The following is a 21761-nucleotide window of genomic DNA, read 5'->3' on the forward strand; positions in this document are numbered from 1 at the left end:
GGCTGTGCGGCTCCAGGGGGGTTGTTTGGCTCTCAGGGGGGGAGGGGGGAAGGCTGTGCGGCTCTCACAGTGGATCCGAACATCCCAGATTGCCTCTGTAGTCAGTACGCGATCCGTGCAGGTCACAATCAGGCACCGGCAGCGACCTCTAAACAGGCACATTAGACGGCCAATCGCAGGGGCCTCTCGGGGTCCTAGCGAGGAGGAAGCAGCCGCCTAATGCGCCTGTTTAGAGGCCGCTGCCTGATTGCGACCAACCCGGAACGCGTACCGAGGCAAATCCGGGACGGTCGGATCTATTTGCATTGGGGGTTCCTGAACCTGGGCTCCCGTGCCAGCAGAGAGGGCCCCGCGTGCCATAGGTTCACCACCACTAGCCTAGTGCATGCTTGTCACTTACCTGGGGAAGAGATGGCACCAGGATGCACTGTGGGAAGAGGCAATCTGACGGAGGCAGTGTGGTGCTTTGCGCAATGTTCTGCTGGGAAACCTTGGGTCCTGCCATTCATGTGGATGCTACTTTGAGAAATACCATATGCCTAAACATTGTTGCTGACAAAGGAATGGCAAATCATGGAAAAGGTATCTCTTTCAGAAACACTCATGTGACTTTTTAGGAACAACAAACATCAGGTTTTCAGTTTTTCTGTAGTCAGATAAAGTGGGTACGAGGTATTTTTTTGTATAACTTTTTGGGTACCCCCTAACTTTAATGTATTTTTCTTTGTATTCAACTTTTTGTTGCACTAAGAGCACATATATAAAATATAAAAATACATTACCACTTTCAGTTGAACAAGCAGCTTGTATACATCTGCCATATCAGCCAGAATAAGTAACCTTGTAACAGCCGACAACAAGGCACGTGCTGCTCGCACCATATTGCCACGCTTGACCGAGGAGCATGGATCATCAGCAAATTCTCCAGAAGAACTTCTCATTACTTCCCCTGTAGGTATATAAAAATAAAAATAAAAAAAATCACGCTTAAAAGGTTATATTCAAAAGGAATAAAACCATTATCAGGCACATTTCCAAAGATTACCATAAATCAGGCCTTCACAAATCCCAGGCTTCAGATCATTATGGCGACAAGAAATTGCGTCCTGGTACCTGGCTTTTGTCAGCCCGTTCACTGTCCCCTGCCACCGCATCAGCTCTGCCCCGCTGGGAGCACGCTGCATGATTCGGTCTGTGTCCCCTTCAATCCCCACTGCTCTCACTACCAGTATCAGCAGAGGCAGCGGGAATCCCAATAGCAGGCTATTGCACCCACCCACTGCCCGCTCTCAATCAGCAGAAGAGGACCTGAAACATAATTTTTTTTACTGGAGTTCCCTCCTCTGCTGATTGACAGCAGGCACTGGGCGGGTGCAATAGCCAGCCTGCTACATTTACATTCAGCTACCTAAACAGGCAGCTATCATTCCACAGCTAAAGCTATTGAAATGGAAAGGTGACATTATGGGTCTAATAGAGACATTAGGGGTCTAATACCAGATGGCTGGTAAGGCTGAAAAGATGGTTTGAGATTTCAGTTCAATGTATAGATATCCTTTAATATATTTTCAAAAGCTTCTAATACATTTAAAGATTTAAAGTTGCAGTGCTGGGAATGCAGAAGATAAATGTAGAGCTGCAACAACTATTCGATTTAGTCGATTAAAAATAGACGATGGAAAAAGTTGTCAACCTTTTCCATTATCGATTAGTCGGCTATCAATTAGATAGCCTGTTCGCGGCTCCTCACACGCCACGCCAACCGCACAAGCCGTGCACGCGACATGCCTCTGCTACTCTCCTCCCTGTGAGCTTCCTGACTCGCCGCAGCCCGCCGACAATCCCGCCACAATTCAAAAGTCATGATATTAAAACAATGCTATGCGGCCTGAGGGCCGAGGGGAAGAGTGCTAGGTGGGTCAGGGAAAGAGATAAGATTGTTGCTAGATTTGGCCAGAAATAAATCCTGATTAGCCATTTGTCTAGCGAGTTACTAACTTGGAATAATTGGTATGAACTCCTATCCTGCATGCCATTGACTCAATTGGAAGCAAAGCAGGACTGGGATACCTCCTGGAGCTTACACCAATAATAAAAACATCAGCAATAACGTTCCTGTATGTATATTGCTAAAAAAAATTCAATGTCATTAGACTACCTGAGAAATTCCTAGTTAGTATGATGCCTGATCACCGTGTCAGCAGGTCTGAGTGTTGTTGCACATGGATAAGGGGAATGTGCATAGCAAAGTATTTTAAGTCATTATTATCATAATGTTATCACATTATAAAGTCATTCACATAAGTGCTAATATGTTGTTGCGTTCCTGATTTCACAAAGCCGAGGATTTGCCTAATAGAAAAAAAAGCTTCTAGCAGAACTAAACTCTATGTTGGTCTCCATTTCAGCTATGTGGGCTCCCTTGCTGGCAGCTCCATCCGGGTGCCTGGTTCTCTTCTGCGTCTGGCATCTAGGCCGTCTTTATTGGCCGATACCATACCATGTCGATATTGCATGCTGAGCGGCGCATTAGCCTCTCGGTGTACTTATAGATAAGGTAAGACGCTTTTATTGTGGAAGAGACAGAGAGAGTTTCTTCTGCAAAAATTGCTTACCTGCCAGTTTTTTTTTGCAAACTATCGTTCCACTTTAATACTTTGATTCATGATAATTAGAGTATTAAACATGAAAAAAATAAATCACAGACACATGTTTTGTAGGAACATTATAAAAACAACACACATGGGATTGATGCATTGACTAGGGGATACAAAGCAATGTCAAATAGGTTCTCATTCTGGGGCCTTTCTTACTGATGTTGGATTGGGGCAGCCCAACGCACAAAAAATAACCGGACAACGCAGTGCGTCATAACATCCAGGACACTCATATCCCTGCACTGCAGTGTGCTATTGCTAGGTTGCATTTTATTCTGTAAATATATTTCTCTAAACATGTTCATTTTTTGCACGTTACAGCAACATACAAGAGTGCTCCGGTATCTATTCATTGTCTAGTGAGTTACTAACTTGGAATAATTGGTATGAACTCCTATCCTGCATGTCGTTGACTCAATTGGAAGTAAAGTATTATACAGCGGCACACTGCAGAACACCAGCAGCTATAGAGGAACAACAAGTCCCAGCAATAATACATTAAACAGCCTGTATAAAGTATTTTTGCTGGGATTTGTTGTTCCTCTATAGCTGGTGGTATTCTGCATTGTGACGCTGTATAATGTACTATTGCTGCAATTTCTTGTATTCCTCTATAGCTGCTGGTATTCTGCATTGCGCCGTATAATCATTTTACAGCGCACTGCAGAACACCACCAGCTATAGAGGATTACAAATCCCAGCAATAATAAATTATACGGCGGATAGGAGAATAACACCAGCTATAGAGGAATACATCGGATCCTAACAATACATGATATATAGCGCAAGTCAGAATAACACCAGCTACAGAGGACTACAAATCCCAGCAATAGTATTTTATAGTAAAATGTACTATTGCTGAGATTTGTAGTATTCCTCTATAGCTGCTGGTATTCTGCATTGCGCCGCTGTATAATGTAATATATTGCACACCACTTTTTTTTTGTACTTCCACCGCTCCACGCTTGCTCCCGTGAGCGACTACAATCTCAATACAAACTAGTAGTCCATCACTGGAGCTTTTTTTTTTATCCGATTAGTCGAACTTAATAATCGTCTAATACATTTGGAAAATAATTGTTAGCTGCAACCCTAGATAAATGATGCTCTTGAAACATTATTTCAAGGTTATGGGAGTCAGTACTTTAGTTGCTTTTAACCACTTGAAGTCCGCGGTGTTAAACCCCCTTGCTATCCAGGCCATTTTTCAGTATTCAGCGCTGCGGTACTTTGACTGACATTTATTCCGTCATGCAATGCTGTACTGAAATGAATTTTATACCATTTTTTGGGGACAGATAAAGCTTTCTTTTGGTGGTATTTAATCACCACTGGGGGTTTTATTTTTTACTACATTAAGGAAAAATGACAGAAAATTTTAAAAAAACTGTTTCCCCTATATTAAATTCTAAAACATTATTACCCAATTTGTTGGTAAAATATAAAAGGCAGGGTCACGTCGGGTAAAAAGACAAACATGTCAAGCCTTAAAATTGCGCACGAGCGCGAAACCTCAAAAAACGACATTACCCAAAATGGGCCATAGGTGACGCTTTAAAAGCTTTTACCGCTCATCAGTTTAGTGTTAGCAGTGATTGATGGCCCTAAAATTATTGCCCTCACTCCGACATTCACGGCGATATGCAACGTTAGTAGCGCAATTGTCGTTTTCGGCCGCTGGTGCATCTGGCGCATATTTACGTTTATATATGCGTAAACGTGGGGGGTGGGGATTTTATTTTTACTTTTTTTTATATATTTTTTACACTTATTGTTATTGCTATCACATAGAGGGATAACAATCCCCCTATATACTAGCAAAGGCACACTGGCTGGTCCTCTTTATGGAGACATTAGGGGTTTCTAGGACCCCTTATGTCACCTGGGGACACCAAAAGAAGCTGATTAAAGGAGAACTATGAGGCGAGTGCTTTTCACTCACCTCCTAGTTCTAGCCGACCTGTGACAATGAGACTGTCACAGGTCGGCTCAGTAGATCGGGAAGTGAGCGAACACATACCAGCGTTCTCTCACTTCTCGATCCTGTCACTGCTCTCTGCCGTGACAGGGTAGGGGCTGGATTCCCCCTAGAGTGGGTTCCCCCTACTGCCAAGTTGCAGTATCTGCATCCCTTCAAAGGAGAACTATGAGGTGAGTGCTTTTCACTCACCTCATAGTTCTAGCCGACCTGTGACAATGAGACTGTCACAGGTCGGCTTAGTAGATCGGGAGGTGAGCGAACACATGCCGTTGTTCGCTCACTTCTCGATCCTGTCACGGCTCTCTGATTCCCCCCTCCCCGCCCTGATCCTCCAGCGCTGACTGGCGGAACGGACGGGGAGGGGGCGGGTACAGCTGGCTCTGCCTCTAGATAGGCAGAGCCAGCTCTCACTCACGCAGCTGGGCGGATCCAGATATAATTGTCGGGATCTGCTTCAGCTGTGGCGTCTCAGTATACCGCGAGCTGTAGCTTGCGTTATACTGAGCCTAGGGTGACGGGAGGACGCTAGTTTGTGTCCTCCCGTTACCATAAGGAGAACTATGGAGAAAAGCCTTAACCCCATAGTTCTCCTTTAAGCACAGATCTGCTTCATCAGCTTCTTTTCTCTGGCTATAGCAGTCGGATGACTGACAGGTGAATGCGGAAGTGATGTATTACACATCACTTAAGCATTCACAGCACGGAGGGAGATCAGCAAGGAGGAAGATGGTGAACTCCCTCAGGGGTCAGGAGGGGGGCACACCAGGCGTAGGCTGCGGCACTCGACGGGTCGGAGGGGGGGGTGGTCAAATCGCAACACACAACCGATCGGCAGGCTATAGAGCCGCTGATCGGTTGTATGTGAAACAGCCGGAAACGGCTGTAAAGAACGGGCAAGTTTTTTCTGCTGAAAATCTGCTGAGGATGAAAGGTCGATGGATAGCCTAAGTCACCAGGCATTGGCGTTATGCTGCTTTGCAGTCTTCATAAGGCCCTGAACAGGCTAAAATATTCTAGGATTTCACCCAAGGGTGATTGACTTAAGTAGCATCTGGCAACTTCTATAGCCTGGATGAAGGAGCTTGTTACTACTCAATGGATGGGATAGATTAAAAAAGGAATCTACCCATGTCTTGCAATACAACGCCCAAGCTACCAACTACTATTCAGGTGTGCACACCGGGATAACCTGACAGAAGACTTTGGAATGTGCATAAAAAACCCTTGCCCCCGGTACTATCCGGAGCTAATGCTGTGCACTCTCCTAATGCGCGCATATATATATATTGTTGTATAGTTTGCTGTACAGTGATATAGTGAAGAGGAGCACTGCTTGTTATGTACCGAGAACTCCCAGCTAGGCAGAGTGAAGGGAGTGACTGCTGAGTTTTTGCTTGCTTTTTACGAGCATCATGTTGCTGTGTTGAGAGACAACACAGTGGGTGCTGGTGTGTCTGTGCTTAGTTAGGCGCACAGATGGTTGCTTGCAGATGAATGCTGTCAGGCATAGGAAGAAATAGCTAAGATTAGCTCAGTCCTATAACCGCTCAAACGGGGACACCCTATGAGTTTAGAACAGCGAAGTTGAGGAAAATACTTACGTCGGTGGCTGCTGGTACACAGCCAATAGGGATAAGATATCTGAATCCTGCGCCCCTCGGGATTCACGTGCTGTTGTCTCTGCACAGAAGGGAAGCAGTGGAGAGTTGTGTGAAATTAACTGTAAATCAATTGAACTGTTGCCATGGGAAACCACTTGAATAAGATTGCATGTCAGATGATGAAAGAATGTGGACTGTCGAAAGATAATTCAAAATGTCTGATGAGGGTTGCAAAAGCTGTTGGTCTGCATGTCAATTGAATACTCTGCTTGTCAGAATGTTGAAAAAAGGAGGAAAAGCTGGCCTTTATCATAACAAGTGGTGTAAAATGATGCGTAAAACTTACAAGGAGGACCCCTCTAAATGGTGGCCACCAGAGTGTTCCTTCTATGTACACAAAATTGATGCATTGTTTAACATATTGTTTGAAGATTCTGATTGTGTAGAGATTGAATGTTAGTCTGTTTGGGAGATTATGGCAGATCATAAGCACAAACCGACCCCATACAAAATGTGTCAGGAGAAGACTGCGTTGCCTCCTTTTGAGTAGGATGATGAGGAATTACCAAATGAATTTGGCTAGAAAGGAATTTGTTAAGGCTGGAGGAGTTGGATGATAAATGGTGAGGGAATGGTCTTGTATGCCTCAGTTCTGACAGATTCTAAATCTGCTCAAGCAGCTGAGTTACGTGCAGTGTGTGTTGCATTGGAGATCTCTGCAGTTAGCTGGGTTAATATTTACAGTGATTCAGCCTACGCAATAGGTGTGATACATGACTTTGCACAGCTATGGAAAGAACGAGGGTTTCTGACAGCTTCTGGATCTCCAATCCAACATAGAGGGTTAATAGTTCACTTGCTGGATGCAGTCCAGCTCCCGCAGAAGGTGGCTGTAATCAAATGTAAAGCGCTATGTAAAGTGCTATTGATTCTATTTCGCTTGGCAATGCCCTAGCTGATGAGCAGGCGAAACAGATAATTCTGAATCATGTGATTGTGCCAATTCAGTTTGTCATGTCTGTTCCTGTGGACCTTCACATTATAAGGGAGCTTCAGGAAGAGTCTACTTTCAAACCCATGTGGATTGCTAAAGGAGCACTCTGCACACCGGAGGGTGTGTGGAAAATTAAAGACAAGTTGATTGCCCCTCCAACTTTATTCCCCTCTGTTTTCTTTGAATCATGGTGTTTGCCATGTCTCAACAGGAGGGATGGTTAGGATGGTCAATCGACAATGGTGGGCTCCAGGTTTTCATGATTTTCTGACGAAAGAAGATTCGAGAATGTGCTGTGTGCCAAGAGCATAACGTAGGTAGACTGGTAAAAACCCCACCCAAACATTTGCCTCCCACTGAAGAACCATTTCAATGTGGTCGGTTCAGGTACCTGTTGGTGTGTGTGGATCAATTCTCTAGGTGGGTGGAAGCTTATCCTACAGCAAAAAATGATGCAAGGACAGTGGTTAAATGTCTCGCAAGGGAACTAATACCTAGGTATGGTATAGGAACTGTGTTGTCCTTTGATCGGGGAACTCATTTTGAAAATAAACTAATGGCAGAGGTTACAGAGATAGAGATTAAAACAGCAGTTGCACACCCCGTATCGACCCCAAGCAAGTGGGGATGGTCGAACGAACGAATCAAACCCTAAAACGTTACATTGCTAAAATGACAGTCAATAATATGAGCACATGGGTTGAAGCACTCCCAATTTCTTTAGCAACAGTCAGGAAGACACCAAAAGAGAAACATGGGTTGTCACCCTTTGACATACTGTTTGGACGGCCACCCACAAGTGCACCATTGCCGCAGGAAAAGGTGACTTTGTTGGCGGGCCAAGACACTCTTATTGACTATGTGATCAGATTGGCAAACGTGTTTTCGGATACCTTTTCCAGTGTTAAAGCAGCACAACCCGTGGAGAAAGAGGCTAAAGCTCATGGACTGAAGCCTGGAGACTGGGTTTATATCAAGAATCATATGCCAAAGACTTCCTTGTCCCCTAAGTGGAAAGGACCTTTCCAGGTTTCCAGCGGTTAAGCTAAACAAATACAAGTACTGGGTGCAGGGTTCGCACTGCAAAAAGACAGAACCACCTGTTGCAGACACCGTAACGGGTAAAACTGGCAAGTTCTCTGCTGATTCTTTACCCCCTAGGTCCCCTCCACGGACTCGTGCACAAGATAAGAAGAATGAATCTGCTCGGTCCTAGACCAGATTGTGGACTATGGGGTTTCATTATCGTGTGGTGCTGGTCCTATGGTGGTAAGGAGAGTGGTCCCACTGGGCATCCAGGTTTGATGAACATGAGCCTGAATACTGATACTGTTCGCAAGTTAAATCCTGTACCGGAAGTCAGAGTGTCACAAGCTCTAAAGGAATGCGAGAACCACTTTTTGGAGCCATTCCATAATGCTTTTGTTTCAATGCATTTTCAGGCTGCCAAGAAGCTGAACATCAGTGAATGTTGGGTTTGTACACACTCGCCCATATCTCATAAATGTATCCCTCTGCTAGGAGTGCCTGTGTCCCTTCAGGAAATAGAGGATAGTGCACGCTTCAGTAATGTTAGTTCTATCAATATTAAACAGACCTGTGTCTTTCCTCTTATACACTAATGTTTCCCTGAAACCCCCAGTTGTATGTGTTAATTTTACCCGAATTTACCCTTCACAGTCAGGATATACTAACAGTTCCAGACTAATTGGAGATGCAAGGTGCATGGATGTTGCCCCTCTGAAGTATCATTTTGAAGATACAAGGTTAAGTTGGAATAATGATACATTTGAGGAATTTTATAAACTGACCAACCGAATTCTACCATGAATAATTTCAAATTGCAAACCTGTTTAACTGGGTACACTTTTAAGAAAGCTTGTTCTACTCCCCCAGGTTTTTATTTTATTTGTGGGGAAAAGGGCTTACAATTGAGTACCTGTGAGCGCTCTAGGAGTGTGTTACTTTGGGCGTGTTATTCCAGCTACGTGGTATATGGAAGATACGGAATTCAAGAATACCCAGCTGGATAAGATACCCAAACATATCATACAAGAGAGAGACTTGATGATACATACTGAACTAAGGACTGAATCACACACAGATTCGAATACTGACTTGCGTGTTTTTTCGAATGATCAGGAATTCAAGCCCCTTTTTACTATACCTCTTGTATTAAGAAGGCGTTTAGCTTCATTATGGACTTAGCTGATCTTATGGATAATGTTACTGCTTTATATGACAAGAACTTCTTGGTCGTTGCTAATGAATTCAAAATGATAAAGAAAAAAAAGAGGTTCAGCATCGGCTGGTGCTGGACTATCTCACTGCAAGTCAAGGTGACATGTGCACCATAGTGGGAACTGCTTGCTGTAATTATATTGGAAATTATACTAAGCCTGAGGATGCAATAATTTCTCATGTACGGAGAGTACAGCAGTTGAGGTTACAGTTTACTGAGGCACATGTTGGGAAAGCTTGGAGTGGTTGGGACTCTGATTGGATCAATCCTCTCAACTGGTTCAAAGGAATCGGTGGATGGTTTTCTGGTATTCTACATGGAATTCTATATATCACTGGTGTAATATTGTTTTGTGTATTGATCAAATGTATGCCTATGTTATGCAAATGTTGCTTGGTATGTCTCAAAAATAACCCTATGAGTAATGCTGGTCACTCTGAGCCCACAGGACGGAATAACCATAGTGCCTACGAGATGGTGACCAGATATGTACAGGCTAACCAAGTAGAGGAGGCCTAGAGGAGACTTACATCTGAGGAGGAGATTCTTGGACAACAGGAGGGACTGATAAGTTGAAGCCATGATTTGATACAAGATGGAGTCAGATCTACGATGAACGGGATATGAACTCATGATATGGGTTTCTGGAAAACATGTTTTTGTGTCTCAAGAACGAACATTCTCATTATCCCTGGTTATTCAAAATATCTACTAATTAAGCCAAAACAGGAAGATGTTGATTTATGGTTTGACGTCAATATATGCATTTCTTAGAAGCTATTAATTATCAAAAGCCGGTCACGGTGACATGTCAGGGTGACCGTTACAGCTGGACACTAACCTCATAATAAACTGTCATGTACTAATACATTTATTGTTAGTTAGTTAGGAAGCTCCTACTCCTTTTGGATAGGTGCCTGTATATAGCCTATATAAACTTTCCAAATCTGTATGCAAAATTGTCACACTATGATCCTATCTGAAGTGTGAACCGATGCGTATTGTACCCTGCAATAAATCAATACACAGATTGTGCACTGGAAGAGCGTCTGATGCCGTTTATTCAAAGGCTAACTTATCACACAGCATCAAGGTAACCCAAACTTATCATGCACATTGCGCTAAAACATGTAAGTGGCAAGTCTGCCTGCAGCCCCATACTGCCATCAGTACTACCAACCGTGTTAAACTGCCACCAGTTCGTTGTGGTGTAACAAACACCTACCAAATTACATAAAAGGACACTATCTGAAAAACTTCAGTTTATCGATGTGGTGTAACATAGATGGCACAAAATTACATAAGGACACGATCTGATATGCCGGGAGCCCAAGCAGCAGCCAGCTGCTGTAAGTGCGTCAATAAGTTTATTGTTATAATATGGATGTCCGATAAAAAGGGAAGACATGTAGGAATAATCTTGTGAGGCCCAGGGAACTCAGAAAAAAGGTGCTTAAGCCGTGAAAGGGGTTGAAAGTTGACAAAATATAGGCTGCAAGGGTTCCATAGAATGCCCAAGCCTACTAGTAGTTTGCAGGAGGATGTTAACATCATGGTACAACCCTTAAAAAGACTTGTCATGGGCTTGGAGCTATATTAAATCAGCCACCCCCAGATAGTTTGCCTGTAGCTGTGTAGTTGCAGTCCCAGTGACCTGTAATCCGTTAGGGTTGCTAACTACATCATAAACCAGTGATACTAAAGAGTAAAACTGGTCGTTCTGTAGAAGTAAAGTTACACAGTCCACAGAGAATGAACTGTGATGAAATGGAAATGCTGAGTCATACTACATCATAACCAACAATGCTTTCAACCAAGTGGTAATCAGCTATCCTGTGGCCATTGTAGTTATACGAATACACAAGGTATGAAATGAGATAACACAATTACTGAGATTTATAACTACATCACCGCCGATAATACTTTTACCAAGATGGAATCGGTTAGTTTGTAGATGGTGACTTACACAACCCAACTCAGAAGCACAATCAATACGGATTCCTGACTACATCATATCCAATGATGCATCACTAAAAATGGTAAATCATCCCGTCCTGTACAAGAGCTTTCACAGAAGCAGTAAATTCGGATACAGTATATTAATACTAGGGCTGGTACTGATTAAAATTTTCGTGTTCGAATTTTTTTTATTGATTAATCGATTATAACGCACATACAGATCCAACTACATTGGCCTATACACATACAGCACAGCAATTAAGTAATAGATGGAACTAGGATCACACTAATCCAGCACGTTATTAATCTCACGTGCCCCACTCAATATGGCCGCCGCTTGAGTGGGGCCACTCAGAATAATAACGTGCTGGATTAGTGTGATCCTAGTTCATTTTATTGCTGTGCTGTATGCGTATAGGCCAATGCCTTGGCTGGCGCTTTTGCAGAAAGTTTCTTTGGGAAACTCACCGGCCCAAGGGGCTCCGTCGTCTAACGAAGGGAAGGGGGGAGGAGTCAGGTGACGTCACTGACATCGACATCACCGGGCTCCTCCCCCTTCCCTTCGTTAGCTGACGGAGCCACTTGGGTACAGCTACGTCATCGGACTCCTCCCCCTTCCCTTCGTTAGCCGACAGAGCCACTTGGGGACATCAACGTCACGGGACTCCTCCCCCCTTCCCTTTGTTAGACGACAGAGCCACTTGGGGGAGGATTCCCGTAAGCCGGCGGAGAGGCGAGTGTTTTCATTAGCGATCAAAAAATTTTACGATTAATCGAGAAATAGTTAATTTCCGCAGCCCTAATTCATAAAGTATGCACAAATACCGAGATCCCTAACTGCCTCCTTAACCAAAGATGCTTTCACAAAAGCAGTCGTTTGGTTTTTTCGGAGACAGTATAGTAATACCAACACACAAGGTATACACAAATACAGAGATTCACTGCTACTTCATGAACCATGAGGTTTCACTAAAGCAATAATTTGATTATTCAGAGACAGTATAGCAATACCAATACATAAGCTATGCGCAAACACAGATTCATAACCATCTCATGAACCAATAATGTTTACACAAAAGCAGTGAATAGGCCATCTTAGAGGCAGCATAGTAATACCAATATATTAGGTATGCCCAACACTGGGATTTATAACTACCTCATGAGCCAATGAAGCTACCACTTAAAATAAATCGGTTTATCTCAGAGACAGTATAGTAATACCAACACATAAAGGTATGCACATAGAGAGTCAACTATCTCCAGAACATTTATCCTTTTACTAAAGCGGTAATTGGTTCATTTCAGACACAGTATGGTAATACCAACAAAGTATGAGGGCCCTAACCATGGGCCCTAACCATGTCCTGAACCAATATTATTTCACTAAAGCAAATAAATTGGTTCTCAGTGACAGTATAATAATGCCAATAAACAAGGTATGCGCAACCACTGAGATTCATAACTACCCCATGTACCAGTGATGCTTTCACTAAAAGCAGTAAATGGGTCATCATAGAGACAGCATAGTAACACCAATACATAAGGTACGCCCAACTGAGATTCATTAACCATTTCATGAGCCAATGGTGCTTTTACTAAAGCAATAAAGTGTTAATTCAAGCGACAGTATAGTGATACCAACACACAAGGTATGAGCAAACACTAAGTTACATAACTACCTCATGAACCAAAGATGCTTTCACCTTAGCAATGAATTGGTTATTTTGAAACAGTATAAAAATATCAATACATAAAAGGTATGCACAATACTGACGCTCATAACCATCAAAACCCAGTTATGTCTTTCCTTAAAGAGGTAAATTGGATAGTTTGCAGACAGTATCGTTATACAAATGTTTACAGGTGCTTGTCTACCAATATATGCATCAAGCTGTGCAAGAGCTGTAGACAAGAGAAAAGACTTCTATTGCTGTAGTATTTCAGCTAAACCCTCTGGACTGAGAAAGTGCTTGAAAGTACCCTTGAGATGTAGAAGAAACCCGAAGGTTGTAACCAGAGCAATAAGTAAAGACCCCACCTGTGAGGCAGACACACCCAGGCCGATACAATTAATGGATCGGCTTAGCCTGTGAGCAGTTGTAGATCGGTAGAAAATAACTCTCACCATGAAAAGGTTAGATGCTTGCTGTCATACAGAGAGACAAAGACTTAAGGTGGCCATACACTGTACAACCATCGCAAGACCTTAGTCTTGCGATGGTTGTAAAGTGATTAAAAAACGTACGATCTGCCCATCTTGGACAGGCAGATCGTACTTGCGATCACTGGGCTTACGATGACTGCAAACGGGCTGTGTGCGCATGTAGGGGTGGGGACTTTAAAAAAAAAAATTTTTTTAATTCATTTTACTGTAACTTTAAAAAAAATTTGGGGGGAAACTTAATTTTTTTTTCCCATTTTCTTTTTTTTTTTCACTTAACCCCTTCGTGACTGACGACGTACAGTGTACGTCGCCAGCATCGGGGCTGTTTAAAAAGACTCCCGGCAGGAAGATCAGCATAAGATACATCATTTGATATGAAATAGCCATATATGTAGGAGGTTATTGATATCATTATGTAATTTATGGAATTGTATGTGAAATGACACAAAAAAATGTATTCTAGAAAAAGATACATCATTTGAGGTAAGTGCTAACATTTACATGGGGGGGGGGGGGGGAGAAAAAAATTTGGCTTTAATGTCACTTTAACTTTATTGCTATCACAGAGGGGGCTGAGAAACCCCTCGGTGTGATCGCAAAAGAGGTGAGGTGACAGGTCCTCTTTATGGAGACATCAGGTGTCTCCAACACCCCTGTCACCTAGGACCCCCCTGAAGAAGCTGATGAAGCAGAGATCTGCTTCATCAGCTTCTCTCCAGCATCTGAAGCTGGAGAGTGACACGAGAATGCGGAAGTGATGTAATATACACCACTTCCGCATTCTGACAGCGGAGAGGGGACCGGAGGGAGATCGTGAACCGACCTCCCTCTGATCCCCTGTGACAGAGGCAGTATGTTGGTCCCTGGCTCACACCGGAGCCCGGGACCAGCTTGACAGCGGGAGGGGGGAGCCGCACGTCACGGGACCTCATACAAGCGATCCGGCGGATCGCTTGTATATTAACGGGCATCGCTGCCTGTTTTCAAATGACGGGCATTGTAACAGGACGTGTTACACTACCTTAACTACCTTACGTCCATGGCCGTTTGTGAACGGCCAGATGGAAAAAAGTAACCTCATCCAGCATTTCCCTTTCTCTGGGATTTGCATCTTTATGCTTCCATCCTCTAACAGGCAAGTAAGAGAAAGTGAGGTTAACTTAATTATTATTATTATACAGGATTTATATAGCGCCAACAGTTTGCGCAGCGCTTTACAATATAAGGAAGACATTACAAATCACAATTCAAGACAAGATGGTAAGGAGGGCCCTGCCCCTGAGGGCTTACAATCTAAAAGGGAGGGGGAAGTGATACATGAGGAGGTAGCTGTGTGGGGATGAATTGTTTGAGAAATTGATATTTCGGTGGTTAGGTTGAGGTCGGATAAGCTTCCCTGAAGAGATGAGTCTTAAGGGAACGCCTATAGTCAGAGTAGGACATAGATGGACAGGCTGGGGTAAAGAGTTCCGCAGAATGGGGGAGACTCTAGTGAAGTCCTGGAGGCGAGCATGGGATGAGTTGACAAGGGAGCTAGAGAGCAAGAGGTCTTGGGAGGAGCAGAGGGGACGGTTAGGGTGATACTTAGAAACAAGGTTTGAGATATAGCCAGGGGCAGAGTTGTGGATGGCTTTGTAAGTGGTTGTTAATATTTTGAATTGTATCCTTTGGGCGATTGGAAGCCAGTGCAGGGATTGACAGAGGGGGGTGGCAGACACTGAGCGGTTGGTTAGGTGGATAAGTCTGGCAGCAGCATTCATGATAGATTGAAGAGGGGATAGCCTGTGTAGCGGTAAGCCAATGAGGAGGGAGTTACAATAGTCAAGATGAGAGATAACAAGGGAGTGGATGAGTAATTTTGCGGTTTCATTGGTGAGGAAGGGGTGTATTTTGGAGATGTTACGAAGGTGAAGACGGCAGGATTTGGATAGTGATTGGATGTGGGGAAGCAAGGTGAGGTCCGAGTCAAGGATGACACCCAGCACCCTGGCATGGGGGGAGGGTTGGATGGTTGTGTTATCAATTATGATAGAAAAGTTGGGGGGAAAGGATGAAGGGGGGGAGCCCTCCAGCTTGTGAGCTCACAACAAGCCCAGCCAGGTGGTAAATCAGAGTTGCCAACCGCAACAAAAAACTTTTAGCCCTGAGGCACTGTGCTAGTGCAATCAGAAGTCCAACATCTGCATATGCTAATAAGCGTATATAACCATAATATGTCTGCAGCACTATCAGGTTCTTAACATTACGCTCAATCTCTCCTTGTGAACCATCTTGAACAAAAAGAGTGTGCACCAAAAAATGGCGTAAAATAAACCTCCAGTGCTCATACACACCCCAAAGGAGTCTGTAAAAAGATTTGTTACCGGCCTAGGTTTTGCTTGCTTACACAGAAAGGCTGTTGCCTATGACCCAAAAGGCCTGATTCAAGTACAAAGAAACCCATCCAAGGCTGATAACTCTCTTTCCAACACAAAAAGGAGGTTGCCAAAGAGTGAAATTGGAGAAAAACCCCAATACTCCTGCGTAACACTAACTACATCAGTGTAGGAAGGAGTGATTAGGTTGCTTAATTGTCTAGGGTTGCTGCTTTGCAGATTGAAAATGTGTTTGCCTCCAATCAGCCACACCACTGGTGGAGCAACACATACAAAACCTGTGTTAATAAGAGGCACTACAACCCTCAGCAACCAACACCCCAAAAGAGGATCACCTCCCAGGGTCCCCCCACTGTGCCCTGCCCAAAGTATGGGGGGTAGGAGGAAGGAGACTTCCCTTAAGACTTCCAACCAACCTTTAAGCCATTAGTGTCCGTAAATGACAGCAGAAATCAGGCTGCATGGTGTAGCACTGCTGACCAGAGGAAGCCTGGTGGAACACTTAAATGTTCATGACTGCTTGTGGCTCCGTCCCCTGCCCGCTGCACTCCCTCCCTGGCGTCTGGGATGCTGGCGCCAGGGGTACTCACCACTCCATCGCATAGCTGTCTATTCAAGGAGGCCCAGAATGCTTCTGGATATGAATAGCCACAACATGGCAGCATAAATAGGGAGCATGGATGGCAAACCACGCCATTCAAGGCAATGCAGAGGAGAACTAAATGTGAGTAAGGGAAAGCTCTGCTAGAGCCAATATGCACCCGGGGATGGTTGCTTTCTCTCAAGACGGATAAGAAACCTCAGGGATAGATGGGGAGGGAGGGTCCCATAACAGGATAACCTGGAGGTTAATCCTAGGACAAGCCCAGGCATGCAACCCCTCAGGTCCACTGTCCCCGAATCACGGGGGAGCATACAATAGGAGGCCCCTGCAACTAGTGTGCTGGCCTATGGACAAAATAACAAAACGGTTATGATGCTCCTGTTAGGCCGGATGAAACACAAACTGAGGTGGTGGGGCAGTACCGCGCCCTTTTATTTTAATTGTGGATGATGTGTTTCTCTGAGGTGCTGCCCTGGAAGATGACTTGGGAATATTGAAACCAATCCCGCCAGTTGCATGTGAAGAAATGCACTCATAAGGCAGTGTGTGTTGCATGCTGCCCCCACTCCACTGCGTGCCATATTGTGGTAGTCGGGCAGCAGCACTCTCTTAACATGCAAATGTGTATTAAAGGGCAAGTTCACTTTCCCAAGTAATTTGGGAAAATTGACTTACCAGCTCAAATATGGTGGCCCCCTCTACCACCCGCTATAAAACTTACCGTTCAGCGAACAGTCCTTCCCCTCCACCGGTACGGGTGTACTATCTGTACCCCATACTGCTGTCCAGCACAGCCCTGCACTATGGATTTAGAATTTTGCTCGCAAGTTGTAGGCACTCATTGGTCAGCACAGTCACCTGACCATGCTTACCAATGAGAAACACTTCTTAGCATGGTTAAATACAGTTTTGCATCATGACAAGTAGATTGCCATGAGGGACAAGTAGATTGGGCCCCTGATTTAGTCCTTGGACAAGTAGTTTTTTCAAAACTTTCCAGATCCCTTATGACGGTGTTGTAAGTGTAGGGTCTATTCGTTGATCAGGAATCTCCCTCTACATACACACCAATACTGAGGAACCAGCCCCGGCACCTGTTCTCGCATGCTCCACAGGTCACACTACAGTGACAATGCAAGCATTCCCCTCCATCCACCTAATGCATGTGAAGCCATTCTCTAACACACAACTTTAAGGACAACAAAATCAAACCACCGGCCGAAACACTTCCAAACCAGCAGTTCGCAGCATAGCTACAAAGTGTATCCAGGGGCTTAGCTCTTAGAGTGCTGTAAAGTCACTATTATTGTCAGGCACACAGACCCAGTCCCCCAAAGACGTTTTCTCAGTCTCATTTGCAACCTGGTGATTGGAAATTGTCCAGTCCAGAGTTGTGTTGGATGAGTTGCCCACATTTGTAGAATAGACAATACAGGCATGACACATTTTCTCCTTTTTGATTCTGTAGTCCTCCGAGAGAGTATTGCTAACACGCTGTTGGTTTTACTCAACCACTTGAAGACCAGGTGTTGACATCCCCTTTCTGGCCAGGCCATTTTTCAGTATTCAGCGCTGCAGCACTTTGACATTTATTCAGTCATGCAGCACTGTACTAAAATTCATTTTATACCATATTTTGGGTACACACAGGGGAGAGTTTAATGTAGGGAAAACTTTAAAAAAAATTCTGGACTTTATTATATAGTAAAAAATAAAATCCCCAGTGGGATTAAATGCCACCAAAAGAAAGCTCTAATGGGGGAATTTATAAAAACTGGAGCAGACAGAATGTGGAGCAGTTGTCGGTAGCAACCAATCCACATATCACTTCAGTTTGCTCAGATAAGATTTGAAAATGAGATTGGGAAGCTGATGGGTTGCAGTGCAAATTTGCTCTAGATTTTGTCTGCTCCAGTTTTGATACATTGTTTCCCCATAGGGCTTCTATTGGTGGTATTTAATCACCACTGGGGTTTTAATAAAGTACTGAAAATTTTGAAGAAAAAAAAAAAAAAAGAAGCTTTCCCTACAATTACCCAAAATTTTGATAAAATGTAAAACGGGGGTCAGGTCAGGTAAGTAGACACCAAATCTGTCAAGCTTTAAAATTGCATTGCGAGCGCCCGCGAAATCACAAAAAACTACTATACCCAAAATTGGCCATAGGCAACGCTTTAAAAGCTTTTACCTCTCACCAGTTTAGTGTCATCAGTGATTGATGGCCCTAAAATTATTGGCCTCACTCCGACGTTTACGGTGATATGTAACATGACAGCTGAATGCGGAAGTGGTGTAATATACATTACTTCCTGCATTCAGAGAACGGAGGAGAGATCAGAGGGAGCTGTTTTATGATCTCTGTCTGATCTCCGGTGACAGAGCCTCTGTGCCGATCCTGGGCCCGCACCGGGGCAGAGCGGAGATCGGGATCGGCGGTGGCGTGGCCGCACACACGCACAATACAAGCGTTTGGGCATCTCTACAGATGCCGAAACACTTGTATGTAAAAAACCATCGCTGGCTAAGCAGTTTTCCGGCACGAGCGGGACGGGCAAGGACGTTTAAACACCAGCTCACATTCAAGAAGCTCCTGACCAGCTGTTTAATTACAACAACCGGCCTGGAAGTGGTTAACTTTGTCAATCTTAAAAAAAAATTCATGCAGATACTTTTCTAAAACGGTTAGTTGTAAGAAGAACAACTTGACAATTTACGACATACCTTGCTTGCGGACATCTTCAACAGCATCTATGAGTTCCTGTTTGAGAAACTGACTATCCTTGGCTATCTTGTCTCCTTTTTCCAAGAAGTTTTGAGTTGCCTGTTCAACTGAGGCAGCCAATACATGAGCTTTCTTAGAACGACCTTTCTTTTTGTTTGAAGGCCCCTTGTTGCTGGTGTTTACCAAGGTTGTTACCTATATACAGGAAAGATTAAATAACAGAAAATGTTAAAGTGACACTAAACTCAGGAGTTAAATCTTGAAAATACATTGAAGTACCTTAACAGTTTAAAGAAATACCTAACTTATGAGTTTCACTTGACTGTGGATCCGCAAATCATCTCTGAATTTCTGCAGACACAGTCCTTCCTTCTGAAGGGTGGTTACTTTTGTCACTCATGGTCCCAGTGTGTGTTGTAAAGTAGCCACTGCTTCAAGCTTGCTCTCGTGATGGGACTACAATCTCACATTTAGTTTACCCATTTATATTGAGCTTGTAGTCCATCACAGGAGTGAGCTTGGAGCGGTGACTACTTTAAAAACACTCAGAGACCATGGGGAACAAAAGTAGCCACACTCCAGAAGGAAGAACAGTGTCAGCATAAATTCGGAGATGATTTGAGGATCTACAGCGGAGTGATGCACAAAAAAAAAAAAGTTAGATTTTTGTTAGCATACTTGAAAGCATTTTCAAGATTTAACCCCTGAATTTAGTGATACTTTAAAGCGGACCTTTATCCATAACTTTAAAATAACACACACATACGTCTTTAGAAATGTTTAGTAATGACAATCTACAAACAGATACAGCACTTCTAGATAATTGCAGGCTTTGTATTCTTTGCATACCTTATTTCTGTTTCTTTCCCCAGTCTTCTGACAGTGGCCATGTTTACTAAGGGAAGATTACCAGCTCTCCCATTACTTCCTGGATTTCAGGCACATGTGACAAGGACATGTGACCATGCACAATCTCAGGGGAGGAAAATGCCTTTCCCTGAGATCTCCAGATTACAGATGAGATTTCCCATCAATGCTCAGCTGATGGCAAGGTAATCCCAGGGTGCATTGCTTTGCCAAACTAAAGTTATTTTGCCCTTTCAAAGCAAAAAGTGAATGCTCTGCAAGTGTAACCATTATAAAATCCCAGCATTTGACACCTGACAAGTCTATATTATTAAATCATACACAGAGGGATGCATTGGTAGAATTTTATTTTTTAGTGTAAAGGTCCACTTTAAGTTATAAAAAAAAGAATGCTGAAACTCCATTTAAATTTAGAGGCAAATGCTTTCTCAAAGGCTTCTGATACACTAGCTAATCTCACAACTATTTTAAAGCATAAGAACACATTTCTAACTTTTTTAGGGCAGTAAAGTATAAAAAAGTAAACTTAACCACTTGCGGTCCGCCCGCTGCAAAAAAACGGACGGGCGGCGGACTCACATTGGCGGGTTGCCGTTACTAGACGGCATCTTTTTTTCTGCGCGTGGGCATGGGCAGAAAAAACCCGTCCGATGTAAAGAGCCGTTACCGGCTGTTTCACATATATATGATGGGCGGGTCTACAGCCTGCCGATCGTGTGTATGTGCTGGCTGCGTGACCTCCCTCTCCCCGTCAGCTGGGAGGAGTTATCTGCTGTCAAGTGACCTGATAGGTAGAGGAATGAATACAGGGCGAGTCTAGTATATAGACACGCCTATTTACTGCAGGAGCCCGGGTGGTGCTGATCACCGATCATACTATTGGAGGTGAACGGACAAAAAGTGTGTCTCAGAAAAACACAAATCGATCTCATGAGATGTCTCTGTACACATAATGTTGCAATAAAAACGGCTGTTTACCTGAATCCTATGGGGGGCAGATATAACAGATGTCATGATGCTGTATGGGTAGCGTCATGATGAAGGGATGGTGGGAGTCTCCCTATGACGTAATAAGGCCACAACTTGGCCAAGGTAGACCCAGGTGACATGGGCAATACACCAATGAACGGTGAAACATGATAAAAGCAAAAAATTATAAGAAATGGTGTGAAAACAATGATAATAGCAATAAATTTATATTTATTAAACATCAATAGCACACAAAGCTAATTAGCATCCGAGACATTACAAAACTCAAGGAATTTTGTAAAGGAGGAATAAAAACTCATTGATATGTAGTAAAATGTGATAAAAACCAGTGTGCCTCTAAATAATACAAGGACTGGTGTTGCCGTTAGTGCTAGATGTGAGCGAGTTGTCTGTTTGGAATCCCAGATTCTGGATCCAAGCAACAAACTGGCAACACTGAGTAGCATAAACACCGGGGAAAAGAGTCTGGACTTAACGCACCAGGCTGTCGTGGAGGGGGGTCAGGCTGAGGAGGGGGGGGTTGGAGCAGCGGGATCCAGAGGTGGGTAGCTGGGTTACTGTTAGAAGGCGGGGGAGGGGGAAGAGTGCTAGAGAGGTCAGCCCTG

The 21761-nt window shown here is 43.8% G+C and overlaps 1 protein-coding gene across 1 annotated transcript in view; it reads right to left on the reverse strand.

Moving 5' to 3' along the window:
• CTNNA1 (catenin alpha 1) overlaps window positions 1-21761 on the reverse strand; it is a 191059-nt gene that overhangs the window by 148189 nt on the left and 21109 nt on the right. Inside the window, exons 3-4 of the mRNA XM_018563705.1 lie at window positions 19299-19494; window positions 783-949 (exon numbers count right to left, since the gene is read on the reverse strand). Coding sequence (XP_018419207.1) covers window positions 783-949; window positions 19299-19494 — 363 coding nt within the window. The remainder of the gene's footprint in view (window positions 1-782; window positions 950-19298; window positions 19495-21761) is intronic.

Source organism: Nanorana parkeri, unplaced genomic scaffold, assembly GCF_000935625.1.
Source record: "Nanorana parkeri isolate BGI_ZX_2015 unplaced genomic scaffold, ASM93562v1 scaffold687, whole genome shotgun sequence".
Lineage (NCBI taxonomy): Eukaryota > Metazoa > Chordata > Amphibia > Anura > Dicroglossidae > Nanorana > Nanorana parkeri.